This window comes from Sorex araneus, chromosome X, assembly GCF_027595985.1.
Source record: "Sorex araneus isolate mSorAra2 chromosome X, mSorAra2.pri, whole genome shotgun sequence".
NCBI lineage: Eukaryota > Metazoa > Chordata > Mammalia > Eulipotyphla > Soricidae > Sorex > Sorex araneus.
This window is the reverse complement of record NC_073313.1, coordinates 308,009,367-308,028,618: the sequence shown is the minus strand read 5'-3', so window position 1 is coordinate 308,028,618 and position 19,252 is coordinate 308,009,367. Positions and strand designations below refer to the sequence as shown.

General features: G+C 43.5%; 1 protein-coding gene across 3 annotated transcripts in view; it reads left to right on the top strand.

The window, feature by feature from the left end:
* Positions 1-19,252, top strand: part of RFX8 (regulatory factor X8) — a 72,458-nt gene that overhangs the window by 8,777 nt on the left and 44,429 nt on the right. For 2 of the 3 annotated variants that reach the window (XM_055123093.1, XM_055123092.1), the window contains exons 3-4: positions 9,057-9,118; positions 11,126-11,212. The exons of the other annotated variant lie outside the window; for it this stretch is intronic. In XM_055123093.1, coding sequence (XP_054979068.1) covers positions 9,057-9,118; positions 11,126-11,212 — 149 coding nt within the window. The remainder of the gene's footprint in view (positions 1-9,056; positions 9,119-11,125; positions 11,213-19,252) is intronic. 3 annotated transcript variants of the gene reach the window in all.

The window sequence follows — 19,252 nt, the reverse complement described above, 5'->3', positions numbered from 1 at the left end:
ATTGATCCTTCTCCTACAAAGTAGGTGGCCCATGAGACAGCTCTGGGCCCCAGGAATGGTTGAACAAGAACTATCACTATTACTTTGTTTTCTGGCTACTGTTGGTAGTCTATCAGGGCTAGACATGATTACTATGTCTCTGCTGACTTTAAATTTGTGGCCCACAAAAATAACACTTGAATTTTTCAAACATGAATCAAAATTAAACTACACCCCTGTCACACACCACTTTGTAAATTGTGAAATGTTCTATAATGATAGGAAAAAATATTGCCTTATTATCAGGTTGTTGTCAATATGTAGATAATTATGTGAACCTAAGAGTAGTTATTCACTTACTACTTTATTTTAGCTTTTGCTCTATTTATCCACCTCTTGAATCTTAGCTAGTCTCCTCAACCTACGAAACCCACCTGTTTGAAATGCATTCTATCATTCACTTGAAAAATCTGATCTGGGGCTGGAGTGATAGTGCAGAGGGTAAGGCATTTACCTTGCACGCGGCTAACCCGGGTTTGATTCCCAGCATCCCATTTGGTCCCCCGAGCACCTCCAGGGGTAATTCATGAGTGCAAAGCCAGGAGTAACCTCTGAGCATTACCAGGTGTGACCCAATAAGAAAAAAAAAACATTCTAATCTGCCCATGCAGGCAACTCCAAAGCTTCGGGTGCATGCCAGAGCTCACTGAGCATCTCTGAGCAAAGATTTCCAACCAGCCAGGAATCCCCAGCCTTTTTTGTTCTGCTGACACTTGACAATTCCATCCCTTATCATCTTAGGAGACTTCTTGAAGGTTTTTCTTAGTTCTGGACATTGTGCATAAAACTTTTTTTCTTACCTACCTCCTGACACCTTCTCAAGTGAAAATGGTGTGACTTCAGTTTGATATGGTGTAGCTCTCTAGTCGCTACTTTGTTTTCTCACAAATCATTCTTACAATACTTTAAATGATTTATATAGCATTGTTTCATTGCTAGGGCAGCCTCTATGCAAAATGTCCTAAAGTAAAAATTAAAAATCAGCTCTTTTGTGACATTGTGCATTTGCTTAGCATTTTTCAATCCTCATCCAGTCCTTAGAATTCATTTCCCAGGATGCAGCTAGCTCTTATTTCTCTTTTGGAATGGTATAGGGAGCTGGTACTAGGAAAGGACCCAGAGCTGCTGAATTTGTGACTAAATGGAGGAGGGACAGGGGAAAGGGAAAAGGAAATGATCACCAAGCATGTTTACAAGAGAAACAACAAAATACCCAATTCTCATTTCCTCTCTCCTCCCCTGGGAATGGAGTTGAATCCAGATTCCACACAAAGTTCCTGTGCAGATGTTAGAATGTTTCTTGCTCTTTTTTGGCAGGCCTGGGCATAGGGTGGGTAATGCTCAATCCTCGTGCAAGAGCTCTCTAAAATGGATTAGGGAATTTCCAAAATACTGACTTCCTCTTTTAAAATAGACTCGGTGGTGTTTTTCTGATGATAAAGGTAGTACATTCGTCTGATAGGTAATGTGGGAAATAGAGAAAAAGTAGAAAAAAGGAAAAATAGGGCTGGAGAGATAGGGCAGTGATTTGGGCACTTATTTGCCTTATATGTGGCAGACCTTTGCTCCATCCCTGGTCCATGCAGGAGGCTGTGCAGCAGCCAAAGAAGAGTCCAGAGAGGATCCCCTAGTACCTCTAGATGTGGTCCAACTTCACCTCCACGAAGGAGAAATACCTGCTGTCTCCCCCTTGTTTTGTGCATACACACATATATGTGACCACAGGAGCAAGAAGAGTGACCACAGAGCATATTGCCTGTTTCCTGTGTCTCTTGGAACCAGCTCATTAGGTGATGCTTTATTCACCCTGAATGAACATTTGAGCAGACAGTTTGGCCTCTCTGGAGTTCCTCAGATGACAACAAACCCTACCGATCAGTCTGATGCCTGGTCCCTTATAATATCGACACTCGGAGCAGGTTTTAGGATGTCATCCTCTCTTCCAGCATGACACTCTGCCAGAAGCACACTGGAATGGGAGGGAGTCGTTACCATTACCTCCTCAGCCTTCCCTTTGCCTCAGCTCCTTGTTGATTTGACCTTTCTGAGAGAGGAGAGGGAAGTTCCAGCAGACCCTGAAGACCTGTGTCTCAGGGGGATGTCTGAATAGGTATCCCCAGTCTTGGCCGATGCCTCTTTCTAGAGCTTGATTAGCCATCCTGGGTTTTACTGGCAGAGATTCTATACTCTGGCAGGTATCAACTCTTTCTCTTGAGTGGCTAGCTTATGGCCATGGGAACTACTCAGTCGTGGCCTGGGCAGACCATGGATATGACAGAAGTCAAGGTAACAGACACTCTCTCTTGCCCAGTCACCAAAACCACTGTTCAGCCCTCTTCCCATCTATCAGGAATCCTAGGCCACAGCCAGACACCACTCACAGGGGCCTCACAAGGAGCCATTCAAGTGACTCCATGAATCTCCTTCTGCTAGGTCTGAAGAACTGGACACTTCATCATCCCCCATACTCCTCATAGGAAGGGGCTGGTCTTGGCACAAGAAATCCCCTCACGTGTTCTTCAGCCTCTCCCTCACTGTGGGTGATCTGCATCAAGATTTTTCTATAGTTTCACTGACTGACTCAAGGGGGCAAGTTCTGTAGGTGTGTATTTGGCAGCTCCCTTTCCTCTGAGTTGTTTGTTGTCCTCATGCCTCAGCCTGTTGTCTGGATACAAAGATGGCTGTGCAGTGACTACAGAGGGATGGATGGATGGAAACAGACAGGTGAATGGGAAGACACACAGACAGGCCAACAGTGTGGACACTGCACTTTAAATAGCAGCAATCCTACAATTAGGTATCTGAGATTATAACTTTGGGCAAGTTATCTAACCTTTAAGTACATCAGCTTTTGTCTCCTATAAAATGAGAATATTCATTAGTTTAAAATATTGGCTATGTCATGGACTTATGTTAAGAAATCAAATCAGGGGGCTGGAGCAATAGCACAGCAGGTAGGGCATTTGACTTGCACCCAGCCAACTAGGGTTTGATTCTCAGCATCCCATATGGTCCCCGAGCACCACCAGGAGTAATTCCTGAGTGCAGAGCCAGGAGTAACCCCTGTGCATCACTGGGTGTGACCCAAAAAAGAAAAAAAAAGAAATCAAATCAGAACACTACTAGTATGTTGGAATTACCAAACAAATATGAATATATGTAATAACTATAATGGCATGCTTATTTTCACTTAAAAGATCATAAACATTAGGGGCTGGGGTCATAGCACAGTGGGTAGGGTGTTTGCCTTGCACGCAGCCAACCCAGGTTTGAATCCCAGCATCCCATATGGTCCCCTGAGCACTGCCAGGACTAATTCCTGAGTGCAGAGCCAGGAGTAACCCCTGTACCTCACCGGGTGTGACCCAAAAAGCAAAAAAAAAAATCATAAACATTTGGTATGAAAACAGCATAAAATGCACTTATATATTGGCTGTACATATTTTTGGATGTTTTAGAATCCATTTAATCATTTATCTTATGGAAATTTAGATTTTTTAATTATTTTTCTATGACCCAACTAAAATGTGTTTATTTTTATCTGCTAATTTTTTTTGAGAAAGTTTCTAGACAACTGTTACCAATTCATGCCCATTGTGATAGTTCTTATATTCTTGTAAAAATCCACTTTTCCCCTAACCTACCTAATTTGTTCAGAAAAGTCTATTAAAACTTATTTTAAATTTCACTAACTAAATGAGTAGAAAAAGTGAGCACTAAGACTTAAGCATTAATCCTAAGACTTGTGTGTATGATGTAGGTGGGCCCCACGGGTGACTTACGTGAAGCGGGGAGGAGAAAGACGGTCACTTTCTCTCCAACCGCCTCTAACACCCGGGACCCAGGGTAACTGGGTTCTTGTCTCGCTCTCGGAAAAGAATTTCAGGAGTAGACAAGCAGTGAAGTAACAGACTTTATTCAGAAGTTGCTGAGAGAGGGAGGAAGGGATAAGTGGGAGAGAGAATAGTAAGAATAACGCGCTCAAGAGAGAACGCGGGCTTCTCCAAGGGTGGAGAGAGCTCTACACACATCCTAGCACTGGACACGAAAGCATGAAAGTACACATCTCAAGGGGGGGAGATGCGGGCGACACATGTGCTCGGCCACATGGCACAAGCAGCACATGGGCTCAGGCAGCATATGCGCGCACTTCCTTTGTTCAAGGTGGCCTTTATAGGGTTTCTCCAACCTGCCCCCACGTGGGGGCTTCTTCCCAGGTAAAAGTCCGTTGCTAAGGAGGTTACCAGGGGAGGTTGGGAGTGGTGATGGCCTTCTTTGGGGAACCCCCTGGGGAGGGGTCCATTATCCTCAGGGTCTGCTGATGGTTTCTTCCGGGTCTTTTGTTTTCTTGAATCTGCACATCTTAAGAGTCTCCTTCCCAGAGACTCTGTTAAATCTCAATTTTCATTGCCAAGGGCCTTTTCCTATCTACCTGCCTACATCATGTATACTAGACCACTTTCTATTAGGATCTTGATGCCTTTCCAATTATTAACTGTGAGAGCTCTCTCTATATAAAGATTGCGCATTTTCTACATATATTTTGTATATTTTGGAATTAATTATGTGGGCTGTTTAATTTTACATTGTGTAAAATTTTACACTGATTATGTGACTGTCTGGGGTTGGAATCACTCAATAAACTAAAATGTGCTCATACTTTTATTGTCAGATAACAAGGCAATCTATCTCTGCCTCTCCCATCAAATAAAACCAAATTATATCCCAGGGCTTTGAACCTGAGCCTGCTATAACTTTAAAATGACACCTTTAGGGCTGGAGAGATAGTACAGCAGATAAGGTGTAACCTATGGGATACCAAGTTTAGCAGCATGCATCCTGGGTTTGATTCCTGGCATCCCATATGGTCCCCTGCCCCCCACTAGGAGTGACCCTTGAGCACAGAATTAGGAGTAAGCCCTGAGTAAAGCTGGGTGTGGCCCCAAACAAAACTAAAATAAAAGGACTTCTTTACGTAGTATACAGGAAAAGTTTTGAGTGATTTTTCTTTTGTGGAGAGGAACAAGGTTGAACTATATACCTGGCAGAGCTCAGGTCTTACTCCTGACTCTGTGCTCAGGGATCATACTAGTGGTACCATATGTGGTATTAGTGATAGAAGTTAGGTTGGGTTCGTGCAAGGCAAGCAAGCACTTTAGTTCCTGTGCTATCTATTTGGCCCCTGAAGTGATTTTTTTGGAAAGAGGGAGCAGGGAATGCACAATACTCAGGAGTTACTTTTGGCTCTTCACTCAGGGATCACTCCAGGCATGTTTGCGGGACCATATGGGGTGCCAGGGAGCAAACCTGTGTGGACCGCATGAAAGGCAAACCTTCTACCCACTGTACTGTCATTTGAAAATGTTCTGGCCCCTTGAAGTGATTTTTCTTAAGAAAAGATGAAACTGTCAAAATTTGCTGTTAAAAATTGGCATTTCTGGCTTCTAACTCTGCAATGAGACTTTTCACTTATTCTTTGTTTGGGAGGCCACACCCTGACCAGGAATCAAAGCCAGGGGCCTGCATGCCAAGTTTGTGCTCCAACCCCCCAATGAGTTATCTCACCACACATTCAGACTTAACTGACTTTTACCTTATCTCCCTCCCTTTCATTTTCATCCTTATATCTTGGTTGTCCTGCCCTGAGGGAACCTCTTAATCCAACCTTCTGATCTTGAGTTAGTTCTGTTCCTCACTTGGCTTTGGGCACTTCCTGTGGGAACCAGCCCAGAGCCAAACAGAAGCAAAGTTCTACCACACTCTCTCTATCCAAGCCTGTGGCCTGAACTAATAAAGAAAAAGAAAGAGGCTCCCTCCTCAAGCCTGTGTTCACCCTTGAACACGTAGCTCGCTTGCTAATCTCTATGTTTCTTTGCTTGCTTATTTTCATTCTGCAGAAACCTGTGTTCTATCTTGAACACATGTTTCTCCTCTTTCTCTTCTCACATCTTTCAGCAATTTTTTTTTGGCATTTTTGGGTCACACCCAGCGATACTCAGGGGTTCCTCTTGGGTCTTTACTCAGGAAGTACCTGGTGGTACTCGGGGGATCATATGGGATGCTAGGGATCGAACCAGGGTGAACCATGTGCAATGCAAATGCTGTGCTATTGCTCAGCTCCTCTTTAAGCAATTTTCATTCAATAAAACCTACCTTACAAAGAAAAGAAAAGAAAGAAAAAGAGAGGAAGGAGGAAGGAAGGAAGGAAGGAAGGAAGGAAGGAAGGAAGGAAGGAAGGAAGGAAGGAAGGAAGGAAGGAGGAAGGAAGGAAGGAAGGAAGGAAGGAAGGAAGGAAGGAAGGAAGGAAGGAAGGAAGGAAGGAAGGAAGGAAGGAAGGAAGGAAGGAAGGAAGGGAGGGAGGAGGGAGGGAGGGAGGGAGGGAGGGAGGGAGGAAGGAAGGAAGGAAGGAAAGGAAGGAAGGAAAAGAAAATGACACACTATAGCCATGCCACTCACTGGACCCCACACTAGGCTTTTTCATTGGGGGCAACCTGGAAGGAGGCAGGTAAGGTCCCTCCCCACTCCAAGGGATCCAGCAGTAGCAGACAGAATTCACCCCCCCCCCCCCATGCTCACGACTGCTCTGCACTCGCTCAGGCCGAGCCTCACCCATGAATGAATCTATTCCTGGACATCTCATACTTTATACCACCAATATACCAAAAGTAGTACACCACATTTAATGGGGTTTAAAGTATAAAGCAACCAATCTTACAGGGAAATATATTTGTGTGTGTACATATATATATGGGCTGGAGCAATAGTACAGCGGGTAGGGCGTTTGCCTTGCATATGGCTGAACTGGGTTTGATTCCCAGTATCCCATATGGTCCTCTGAGCACTGCCGGGGTGATTCCCTGAGTGCAGAGCCTGAAGTAACCCCCCGTGCATTGCCAGGTGTGACCCAAAAAGCAATATATATATATACATATATATATATATATACACACACATATATATACATATGCACACAAGGTTCAACATTTAACAACATGTTAGTAATCTCTTATAGAAGGGCTTAATGGCCTCTGGGTGAAATACAACAATATTCACACAATATTGTTGAATGTTGAGTTGTTGATATTGAATATCTTTATATTTATATATAAAAATATTTATATTGAGGGCCGGAGCGATAGCACAGCGGGAGGGCGTTTGCCTTGCATGCGGCCGACCTGGGCTCGATCCCCGGCATCCCATATGGTCCCCCAAGTACCGCCAGGAGTAATTCCTGAGTGCAAAGCCAGGAGTAACCCCTGAGCATCGCCGGGTGTGACCCAAAAAAGAAAAAAAAAATATTTATATTGAATATATTTATTGATATTGGATATCAATAATAAAATTGTTGATATTGAATATCTCTAAAGAATCTTTTTTAATCACTTTCAGTGGTTTATTCATAACAAACAATACAAAATAGATTATTTTGGTTTCGCTTGGGGCAGGGACTGGGGTTTGGGATGGAAACATTCAAAATATGGTGGTGGGAAGGTGTAATGGTGGTGGGATTGGTGTTCAAATATAAAATGTAATCAAATATTGTGAACTACTTTATAAAAATAAAATAAAAATTTTAAGTAATTATTAATAATGAGAAAGAAGAAAGAAAGAAAGAAAGAAAGAAAGAAAGAAAGAAAGAAAGAAAGAAAGAAAGAAAGAAGTTAGGAAGGAAGGAAGAAAGAAAGAAAGAAAGAAAGAAAGAAAGAAAGAAAGAAAGAAAGAAAGAAAGAAAGAAAGAAAGAAAGAAAGAAAGAAAGAAAGAAAGAAAGAAAGAAAGAAAGAAAGAAAGAAAGAAAGGAAGGAAGAAAGACAGGAAGGAAGGAAGGAAGGAAGGAAGGAAGGAAGGAAGGAAGGAAGGAAGGAAAGAAGAAAGAAAGAAAGAAAGATAGAAAGAAAGAAAGAAAGAAAGAAAGAAAGAAAGAAAGAAAGAAAGAAAGAAAGAAAGAAAGAAAGAAGTTAGGAAGGAAGGAAGAAAGAAAGAAAGAAAGAAAGAAAGAAAGAAAGAAAGAAAGAAAGAAAGAAAGAAAGAAAGAAAGAAAGAAAGAAAGAAAGAAAGGAAGGAAGAAAGACAGGAAGGAAGGAAGGAAGGAAGGAAGGAAGGAAGGAAGGAAGGAAGGAAGGAAGGAAGGAAGGAAGGAAAGAAGAAAGAAAGAAAGAAAGAAAGAAAGAAAGAAAGAAAGAAAGAAAGAAAGAAAGAAAGAAAGAAAGAAAGAAAGAAAGAAAGAAAGGAAGGATGGAATAAAGAAAGAAAGAAAAGATACAGTGGGAAAGAAGGAATACAGTAGGAAGGAAACTAAACCAAGTTCTGGAATTGTAGAAAAATAGCAGAAACCATTACATGGCTACTCTGAACAGTGTATTTTCCAAGCTAAAGTGGATTCATTTTCTTTAAAGTTACTGTTCACAAATATAGTAGTAGCACTAGCTAACAATATAGGCATCAGAAAGATAACTGGGAGAGAGACATTGGATCAGATAGCAGCTACGTGTTGAATATTTTTATAGCTTTGAAACCTCAAAAATCAGGTAACACCTGGATAACCAAAAGTGTGGGGGAAAAACATCAATGGAAAAGGCAGAAACTCATCAAATCAAGGCAAACCCACATGAGAAACTTTTCCATGAGAAGTCTTAATAACCTACTTTCAGAGAATTCTTAGTAGGAAGGGTTAATATGTATGGTCCAGTGTGAAGGAAACAAAATAGAAAGTGAAAGTTCACACATGCAGATTCTGTGATGCATTCATGGCCTGTGCATGCCCAGAGAGTGCACGCACACTGAGGCAAGGCTCTGGAGGGAAGACTAGAAGGAGCTGCACTGAGGTTTAAATGGTAGGCTCTTCGGAGCAATGTGTTTCCTTCCTTATGCATGTCTGAGTCTTCCATATCTTATTTGCATGTGTTTTGTTTATAATCAGCAGAGGAAATTGAAATTTGGTGAGACCGGAAAAAAGAAAAAGGCAAGTTTTATTCCTATAGTTTTGAATTGCAACTTTGGATCTGGCTTATTCTTTTAGCTCGTGCGCTTGGTTTTTCCTGATCTTGGAACCCGAAGACTAGGCACAAGAGGAAGTGCCAGGTAGGTTAATTTTTGCTTTATTTTAAATATCAAAATTAAATATTTTGAAGAAAATAGCAGAATGGGTGACAAAGTAATGTAAGCCTAAGCAAATGGCAAATACCAGCTCTTAACCAAGGAGTTTCCATAACTGAAATGAAATCCTAGTGTCTGAAATAATTCCAGCATTGCTAGTTCTGTTCTTGGATGTATTTTGTGAAAACACAATAGCCACAGTGAATTTTTAGTTTTAATACTAGCATTTACCAGTTAAGTGTCTAATCAATTAAATATTTAGTTATTGACACACATAGGCAAGAACTGCTTTATTACTCTTTTAAATTAAATTTCTAAGCGTTCCCATTAGCATATTTGCATTCTATTCAGGAGATGGAGGACTCAGGCTATATTTTTAACACAAAAGGAAATTCCAGCCTTATCGGGTGTGTTGTGTCATAATTGTCACTCAATTATTGTTGTTTGTTTTAAATCAAGGAAAGTCTGGAGAAGTCAGTGAGCCAGGAAGTCAGTGTGAAGGGAGGGAAGCCAAGTTTGCAAAGGGGTCTGCCACCACCCATGAAGGAGGCGCTTGCCAAGCTAAACATGAGCCAAGAATTCATTTGAAAATGTTTTGTTCTGCTGCTCTGAGCCTAGACCAGTCACTGCAGCTTACCGGGCCCGCTGAAGAATCCTAGGCTTCAGAGCAGGCCCACACTTCACTGTTGGATTTCTGAGAGCTGATCCTGGATCTCCCTTTCCTTGAAGGTGGCCACTCAGGGGTACAGTGCCACCAGCAAGTCAACCTATACCTCTGGGGTGAGTGCCTCAGCAGCCTGATGGTGCCTTCAAAGGCTTCCTGACACCCCAAAATTGCCGCTGTGCCTCTGGCCGAGCCCCAACAACTTGGGATCAAATTTCCTGAGAAATCAAATGGCCCAAAGTTAGGTATGTGGGAATCACACCCACAAACCACCTGTGGCTCAGCTATATAAGCTCATTTATCGGCCTTGCTTCAGAGACCCATAAATAAGTCTCTCAAAGAGAGCAAAAGCTGTACAAGGCTGAGCAGACTGGAGGAAACAGGAAAAGGGTGGGTTAGCCTGGTGCCTGCCCACGAGAACCCCTGACAGCTGCTTGCTTCCACAATCCAAAATTGTCACCATGCCCCTGGCCTAACTCCACCACCTCAGGACAGGTGACATAATCTGCTGAAAATTCACCTCACCGAGATATAATCTGCTGAAAATTCTGGTACGCTGGTTTTGTGACTGATATCTCCAGGCTTTCTCAAGGTCAGAATGGTCTATCTCCCCCCACATCTCTGTACTTTCAGAAGCCTCGGCAGTCATATCCACACCCCAAAGCTAACACCCAGTTTAAAAGCTACTCCAGTCTTACCATCCTAATAAAAATACTGAATGCCCTCAGTAAACATGATGACCTCTTAATTTCTGTATTTCAAATCATAATGCACAAAAATAGAGGGAGACTGGGGGTGTGGAGTGGGGTATTAGGGGATGGTGGGAGGGAAATGGGCAACATTGGTGGTGGGAGATGTACACTGGTGGAGGGAGGGTGTTGGATCACTGTATGACTGAAGCCAAATCAAGAACAACTTTGTAAGAGTCTATCTCACAGATATTCAATAATTTTTTAAAGTAATATGGAGTTCATGCCTGCTTCAATCTGCTTAATTAGTGGCTGAATAAATAGCAGTACTCCCACATTTAAAAAAAAAAAAAAAGGTTGCCACAGGGGACTTTCCCTTCAACCTCTCTCTCTCAGATGTGTGACATAAATTGGGAAATCAGAGTAGGGCACTGACAGGCCATTTCAAGGCTAATGCTTAGGAAATACTATGCTAATGTGTAGGCTGATGTGTAGGAAATACCAGCTTTGCTACTAAAGTCAATGATGCATCCCAGAGAACACCAAGTTCACCGAGTCTTCATGAGCAGTCTGTTTTGTTTCGTTCTGAAAGTGTGTCAGTGGTTTGGCATAATCTTTATGGCAGCTTCTGTTTTTCAGATATCATTATGACGGAATCTGTATCAAGAAGAGTTCATTCTTCTATGCCCAGTATTGCTACCTTCTGGGTGAAAAACAGTATCACAGGTTAGTGTTTATCTTTTTGGTACTGTGGTCATAGGTCACAGCCTAATTAGTCTTAGAACTATTCATATTTTAGTTGACTCTAACTTTTTTTGTGCTTTTGCTTTTCTGTCATTAATTCTTCCTAAAACACACTCTTGATATGCACAGAAATTCAAGCTCATATCAAAGCAATGCATTTTAGGTTCATTTACTTGGCTACTTTTCATTTTGCTCAGCACATCAATTGCAAAAGCCACTTTCTATAGAGTGAATCTCCATTCTCAATCCCTCTGCAAAAATTTGACATGATCAATTCTTTCTTGGTACTTTCATTAGTTCTTGGGATAATGAATCACCCAACTTCTTCCCCAGAGTTATCCTTTCTCCCAATCTCTCTACTCCCCATTAGGTGCAGGCATTTCCCTCAAATCTGACCTTGGGTAATCAATGGTGGTTTCCCTACTTCTTTTTGACTTCAAGATACCTCATTTTTTTTTTGTAATCTTTCACCTATCACTCCTTCCAGTGAGTGACTCTTCCTCCAAATCATTTCCCGCTGCTCCTTATCTCTTTCTCTTCCGAGGCATCCCTCTCTGACTACCTATAGGACACTTCCTGTAAGATGACCCACTGCTGCCCTATCCTTAGTATGTGGAAATCTAAACTCACAATCTTCCTTTAAATAATCTCTGCCTGTTAACTTCCTCATGTCAATCTCTGTAACCGAGAGATTGAAATCTATGCAAAGCCCTGCCCCAAAGTCGTACTGACTCCCTTGGTAACAGAATCCTGTTAACTCTCTCTTTTCTGTTTTCCTAGCTCACCCTTTGGGATTGTTGGCATTTCCTTTAAGTCCTGGACATCTTCCACTCAGATGTTCTCTTGGGTCCTCTATGTCCTCCCTCCCCTCACTTAACGCAGACAGTCAAACTTATCTTTGTAAAAGTTGCATATTTGTTATCTCTTTTCTGTTTAAAACACTCAAATGATTATTATCCTCCCCAAAATTGTTCAGAAAAATGTTTCTTCTTTCTTTTCCAGCCTGCAGCCCAGTTCTCTCCAGCTGTCCACTACAGCCATGTTCATTTCTCTATCAAAGCCTTTGTTCTCACCATCCTACTTTCCTGGGATGCCATTCATTCTTCTGTCTAATTACACCTCCTGGATCCTATGCCTTCCCTTTGGACCTGGCTCAGAGCCCACCTGCCCATTGAGACCATCTCTAGTAATATCAGCTTTTGTGATTGGTCCTTCCTCCACTTCTTCATGTTACTCCCAGTCACCCCATATAAAAGACACCCTCTGTGTAAGGTGGCTGCCAAGATGGAGTTATGAGAAGCTTCCAATGTAGACAAGACATGGACCCTTATTATTAATGGTTAACATGGGAGCTATATGTAATTTAACTAGATATTACCTGTTATGAACTGGAGTGATAGCACAGCGGGTAGGGCATTTGCCTTGCACACAGCCAACCCAGGTTTGATTCCTTCGTTCCTCTCTGAGAGCCCAGCAAGCTACCGAAAGTATCCCACCTGCATGGCAGAGCCTGGCAAGCTACCCATGGCGTATTCAATATGCCCAAAAAAGTAACAACAAGTCTCACAATGGAGACATTACTGGTCCCTGCTCCAGCAAAACAATAAACAATGGGACAACAGTGCTACAGTGCTACTACCTGTTATGGGTTCATGTCAGACATGTTCAAAAGGCTCCAGAGATAAGTAGAGATGGTGAATAGTGCATGTGTTTGACCAAGATCCATGAAAGGTCCACAAAGGAATGCTTTGAGCTGAATTAGGAGGGACAGATGTGAGAGACGACAACAGTAAATTAGGATAATCAGATTAATGAAGGAATATGAGCAAGAAACAAAGTGAAGAGAAGGCAGAGACTGCTCAGGGACTGCTTTACAGATGGCCTGGAAGTGTTCAAAAGGCCTTGATTGGAGAGTGGGGTGCCTATAGGTCTTTTGAAATCTTTGACCATTAGGGAGTTTCGGCATGAAAACCTTCACATGGAGAGGAGCCATGTGAGGGCTTTGGTCATGTCTAGTACCAATGTTTGGCCTGAAACACAGAGTAGGTTCTGACCTTGCTATTGAAGAATGGGCAACTCATCTTAGGCCTTTAGAAGATGGACAAGCCAGAGATGGCTCTGAGGCTGCTACTGGCATTCTGCTTACACATGAACCAAAGGAGAAGCCGGTCTGGAAGCCCTTGTGGAGGAGGGCTCTGGGGTGATGTGAGTCAGTGTTCACAACAGGGAGCAGAGATGACTCAGCCAAACTTGTCCCACTGAAACCTCAAATTCAACCTCAACTAAGGTCATTGGGGTCTGTTTCAAATTAGCTCTTCCCCTCAAATCTCGTATTCATTCCTGAGTCACTAAAATGGAAAAATTACATCAACAACAGAGCAGCTAAGAGAAGGGAGGGAGACCATGAGAAACTTATTTCAGTCATGGTTAAAGCGTGCCTTGGGCCTCCCTCTGGCTTTCAGTGCTGACAGCACCCTCGTAGGCTGGGTCCAGATGGGACATTTCTTTGTTTGCTGCAGATGCCCCAGCAGACAGGCCAATAGCTGGCAAAGCTGGCCCTCAGCTGGGAGAGAGGAGAGAGAGAGAGAGAGAGAGAGAGAGAGAGAGAGAGAGAGAGAGAGAGAGACTAGAACTGGTCTTTGCTGGGGAGAAAACCGAAAACCCCAGTACAGAAAGAAAAAAAAACTGCCAGGAGACAAAGATAAGAATGAAAGCGACACTAAGTTGTTCAGGGCATAAGTACTTGCTGACCTTTCTCACATGATCTGTGCTTAACACAGATTTGATCATTGAAAATTTCTGAAGTCTTGACCTATTAAGATTTTTTTTTAGCATTAAAGGTCAAAAAGGAACATTTTGACTGATGCCACAGTTCAAGAATTTCTAGATTTTAGAAAGCAGAAGTACAGTAAGTGTGAGCCTTTTATTAATAATCAGTAAATTGGTGACCATGGCCTCTATTTTTTCATATAAGAAAACTGTGTGACAAATTCCTCTCAAAAATTAGAGTGATTCCTGGCACTGTTTCTTCAAATACCAATGGGAGTGACCCCAAGTACCTGGCTGGGAGTAGCCCCTGAGTTCCAGAGGGAGTGGCCTAGAGCAAAACATGCAAACCAACAAAAGTATGTGTGGGGGAGCCAGGCCTGGGCTCTATCTCTGGCACAGTCCACATGCCAGGGCAAATCCTGCAGCATGGCCATCTTGTGCAACATGGCAGCCCCCCAAAACACACATGAGGTCTTCCAAGTGTGTGAACCTGGGTTGTAGCAATGGCACAACAATGGGAAAGTGTCAAGAAAGAGCCTCAAAAGTAAAACACCATCTCTCATGGGTTCAGGTCATGCAGATTTCTCAACAGCCTCTGTTCAGGTGTTTGTTCATTCATCAAATATTCAGAAAAAATAATTCAGGCTCTGCCACTGCTGCCAGTGAAAAAAGCAGTAAACAAGATAAACAAGGCCTCTCCTCTTATCTAGTTTGGTGGGAGAGAAAGCAAGCTTGTTCTGGAGGCAAGAAAATAGTCAAGAGCAGGTTTCTTTAAGTAGAACCATTTTAGCTGAAGTGAAATCAAAGGAACCAGCCTGGTAGAGAGCTCTGGATCAGCCCTGCACACCACAGATAGAGAGCGAGTGTGAGGGATCCAAGATAGGGCCCAGCACAAAGTCTGCAGAGTGCAAAGATAGACCCAACATAGAGCCAAGTGCAATGTCTGACAGTGGTTAGAGAATGATGGAGGGTGGGCATGGGGGGACATGAAGGTCCTGGTCATCTTGGTAAGGAGGGGCCATGTGTTTCTGAGTGGTTTCTGATGATTCTAGAGCAGGAAGTAAGCTCTGACTTTATTCGGGAAGGAGGATCCACAACCTGGGAGAGCTGGAGGACCGCAAAGGCTATAGCAGAGAGGGGCAAAGGTTGGGGAAGGGTCATGGGGTCTTTCTTGCACACATGATTTATGCCTCTGCTATTTGAGCCCCATCTCTGGCCCCTGGCTTTCATTTTCATAGGAGAATAATAGCAGCTTTCCTGAGACTGGCCTGAAGAAGACAGCAGGCAGAGACAGTGAGGAGGCTTTTGTGCATAAAAAATACAGAGATGGCCCATTGAGGCATCTTAATAGATTGCATTCCTTCATGCTCAGTGCCACAATTCACGGGTTTCAATGGAACAGACTTTATTGTCCACTGGCTGCCCGACTCTCCAGGCAGTGCCAATAAGCTCTGTGCTCACCCACCCAGGTCTCCCAGCCTCTGTTTTTGCCTTTGCCATCCACTGAGCAAGGGTGATGATATCCATTTCGTTGGGCCTTTGGGGAGTGCCTTGCTACAAGACAAACACTGAAAACTGTATCTGCCTCATGGTAAACACTTAATAAGCTTCTGAAACAGATTGTTCTTGGCATTGATATATTCATTTTTATCATACTTGCATGATTATTTCATGATATTATGTATGCTTTTTATTTCTGTTAAGGGTTTTGTATTTTTAGCTCTACACTTTCCATTGAATTCTTTTGTATAGCTATTTCTTTGGGGGGGTCTTTCTATTTTTCCATTTGTCTCAAGAGAATTCATAACTGCTTATTGGAGCACCTTTAAAATGTCTGCTTAAAATCCTTTCTCAGATCATTGCACTGTCGGATTCATCTCAACATTAGCATAAACTGATTCTTTTTCCATTCAAATTTGGGCCCACCTGACTTTTGTATCAGGTGATTTTCTACACAATCCTTGGCATTTCAGTTAGGATGAGTACAATATCCTGAATAAGCTCTGGCTGAGCTTCTGGCCTCCTTTTGTGAGTGCAGTTCCCATGACAGTTTCATTTTCTGAGTCTGAGCTAGTCTGACCTCCTTTATTCTCTGGACATTGTGCTATTACCTATCGAGTCTTTCATGGAGTAACCTGTCAGGGTCAGATCCACGTTTCTGGGCTGCTGGGTGATCTCTGAGCCACTTTCTAGGGACGAGGTAGGGAAAGGATAGCCAGAGACTGGGCCCGGGTCTCTCCATCCCAGGCAGAGACTCAGCAGATTCTGCTGGCACCGCTGCCCAGGACAGGATGTTGCCCTCTGTAGCTGCAAGGACTTTAGCACTGTCCTTGCAAGTGTGTGAGCCTGCCTGGCAGTACCTGTGTGTAATGTGGGGCAGGGCTCAGCTCAGCAGGACCATGAGACTGTGGCTGTGGGCACTTGTACCTGAAAATGTGCATTCCCCACTGCACCCCACTATAAGGGAGGGTCCAACCCACTGGCCCTGCTGGAATTCCTAGTCCTTTCCTAGTCTTTAGGCTAGAAGGCTTCTTGGGTCATGCCTGATTCTGTGGGCTGTTCTGGGTTTCAGGATTCCCCAGGGCTTAGTACGCAGACACTACAGAAGAAGTCAAAGGAGACTCAGGGGACACCCAACATTGCCCTTTTCCATCCCTTGCTCTTTCCAGCTTGTAGAGTCTCTAAGTCATTGCCTAGTGACTATTTCGTAGGGTATGTATTTGTCCTCGAGGGCAGGTTCAAGGAAATGTGGCTTGATTGCCCCTTGTTCTCTGTACATCATCTGGGCTACCTCAGTCCTTTTGCTGCAGAGCAAATCATATGTACATCACGAACCAAGAATACTAGCGAAGAGATCAGTTCATATATGATCTGATATATAATGAGTCCCAATATGGAGAATTAAAGTAGGGTTGTTGGGATAATATAGCATAGACACATTTCTCTCTACCCCTGCTTCAGCACCCAGACAAACCCTGGAAAGATGCCAGGAGACAATTCTAGGAACACTTCAAGGTGACATAAAGAGACAGAGTTGGTTTGGGACCTCTGGACATGCACCATAGCGAGTTCCCGGCATCCTCCATCCTTCACCTTGTTATACCCCCACCCCCACCTGCTTGTTTCTTTTGACCCAGACAGACTCATCTGTTCTTTCTGGGATTTCTCTAACAATGTCAGGCAAGGGGAAGCAATAGGTAGTAGCACAAAAATAAGCAGTCAGGGAACTCTCCAACCACTTTACATCAATAGACACTGTGGATTCGGAGGCAGACCCAGCTGCAGTCAGTGGCAGCATCCCAAAAGCCTCTTTGTTGCCCCACTCTGGTTCCTCCCTCAAGCTCTCCTCCCTACCCCAGACAGTTGGAAACGTCCCCAGGACAGCCTCCCACAGCCCTTCAGACTGGGAGCCTCAATGGGGCTTATCTAGCCAGGCTGACTAAAGTAATATGTCTGTGCTCTCAACCAAGGTGTTTTGCAGGCCCAGTGACTATCAGGGAAGCTGAGAAAAGGAGGCAAGTCTGGGGGAAAACCCCGGCCAGCTTCCTGGCATTCTCAGTACAGGGGTCAGAACACGTGCCCTCCTCACTTCTGCAAACAGTGGAACCACAGTGTGTGGGCTGGAGAGTCAGTACCCAAGATTTTTTTTGGTGGGGGAGTTGTGACTGACACCACACTATATCTCCCCCCAGAAGAAAGCAGACTATTGGGCATAAGCTATAGTATTTATACAAACGGTCCAGCACAGGGAACTACTCTTAACCATTAACTGCGCTTATCTGTTTAGCTCTTGACTGTGAACACACTGGAAATAAAGTTTCCAGAAGCTAGCTCAGGCATAGCTTTGCCAACAGGCCTTTCTGAGAATCACAGTCTCAGGCCCGCTCTATAATCTCTGCATTGCACAACTGCATGTTGCTGTTTCTGTTGTGTGTTTCTGGATCTAGACAGAGCAAACCGTGAATTCCAGTTCAATTTTTTTCCATTTTATTTTGTTTTTCCCCCTTTTTATTGATTCACTATGAGGTACAGTAACAGAGCTTTCATGTTTGAGATTCAATCATACAATCACCAAACACCCATACCTTCACCAGTGAACATTTCCTTCCTTCCTTCCTTCCTTCCTTCCTTCCTTCCTTCCTTCCTTCCTTCCTTCCTTCCTTCCTTCCTTCCTTCCTTCCTTCCTTCCTTCCTTCCTTCCTTCCTTCCTTCCTTCCTTCCTTTCTTCCTTTCTTTCTTTCTTTCTTTCTTTCTTTCTTTCTTTCTTTCTTTCTTTCTTTCTTTCTTTCTTTCTTTCTTCCTTCCTTTCTTTCTTTCTTTCTTTCTTTCTTTCTTTCTTTCTTTCTTTCTTTCTTTCTTTCTTTCTTTCTTTCTTTCTTTCTTTCTTTCTTTCTTTCTTTCTTTCTTTCTTTCTTTCTTTCTTTCTTTCTTTCTTTCTTTCTTGTGTATGTGTCACACCCAGCAATGCTCAGGGTTTACTCCTGGCTTTGCACTGAGGAATTACTCCTGGCAGCGCTTGGGGGACCATATGGGATGCTGGGGATCGAACCCAGGTTGACTGTGTGCAAGGCAAATGCCCTACGTGCTGTGCTATCGCTCCAGCCCCACCAATACCAAAGTCCCCAATATCCATCCCCCCATTCCACACCTATCCCTGCCTGTGTGGCAGACAATTTGCAGAATATTCTTTCTCTACTTTGGTTACTTTTGATATTTGAGCCCAGTCCCACCCACACTTATACCTGTCGAGAATGCAATGCTAGACAATGTGCTTTTGTTATGGATACAATATAATGTCACGGGGCCGGGAGATCTAGGAATTCTAAAATTTTAATAATTAGGGTCTGGAGAGATCACTGCAACAAGTTGCTCAGGTCTGAAATTTGTTGTGTGTTTCTGGATCGTGGCCGTGTGGAAGTTTAAGTAAATGGTGGCCAGTGTGGGTGTATTCTCAGAATCCCATGGGGGAAGGAGAACGACCAACTCCTCCCCTGTCCCTTGAAACCTGGCATCTGCCGCCACCACCACTCATTCCTGGAGCTATTGGCTGAGGTCTAGAAGATGGTGGCCGCCGGGAATCTTAGAGGGCAGGCGGAGGGACGGCACCCGGCCCCAACTGGACTGGCCCAGAGAAAATAGCCCATTGCAAAGTCCAGAGTCATCTCTGCAGCAAGTTGCTCGGGTCCGAGATTCATCTGTGTATCCGCATCTCCATTTTTTTAAAACCTGCTATTCCCTTTGCTGTTATGATGA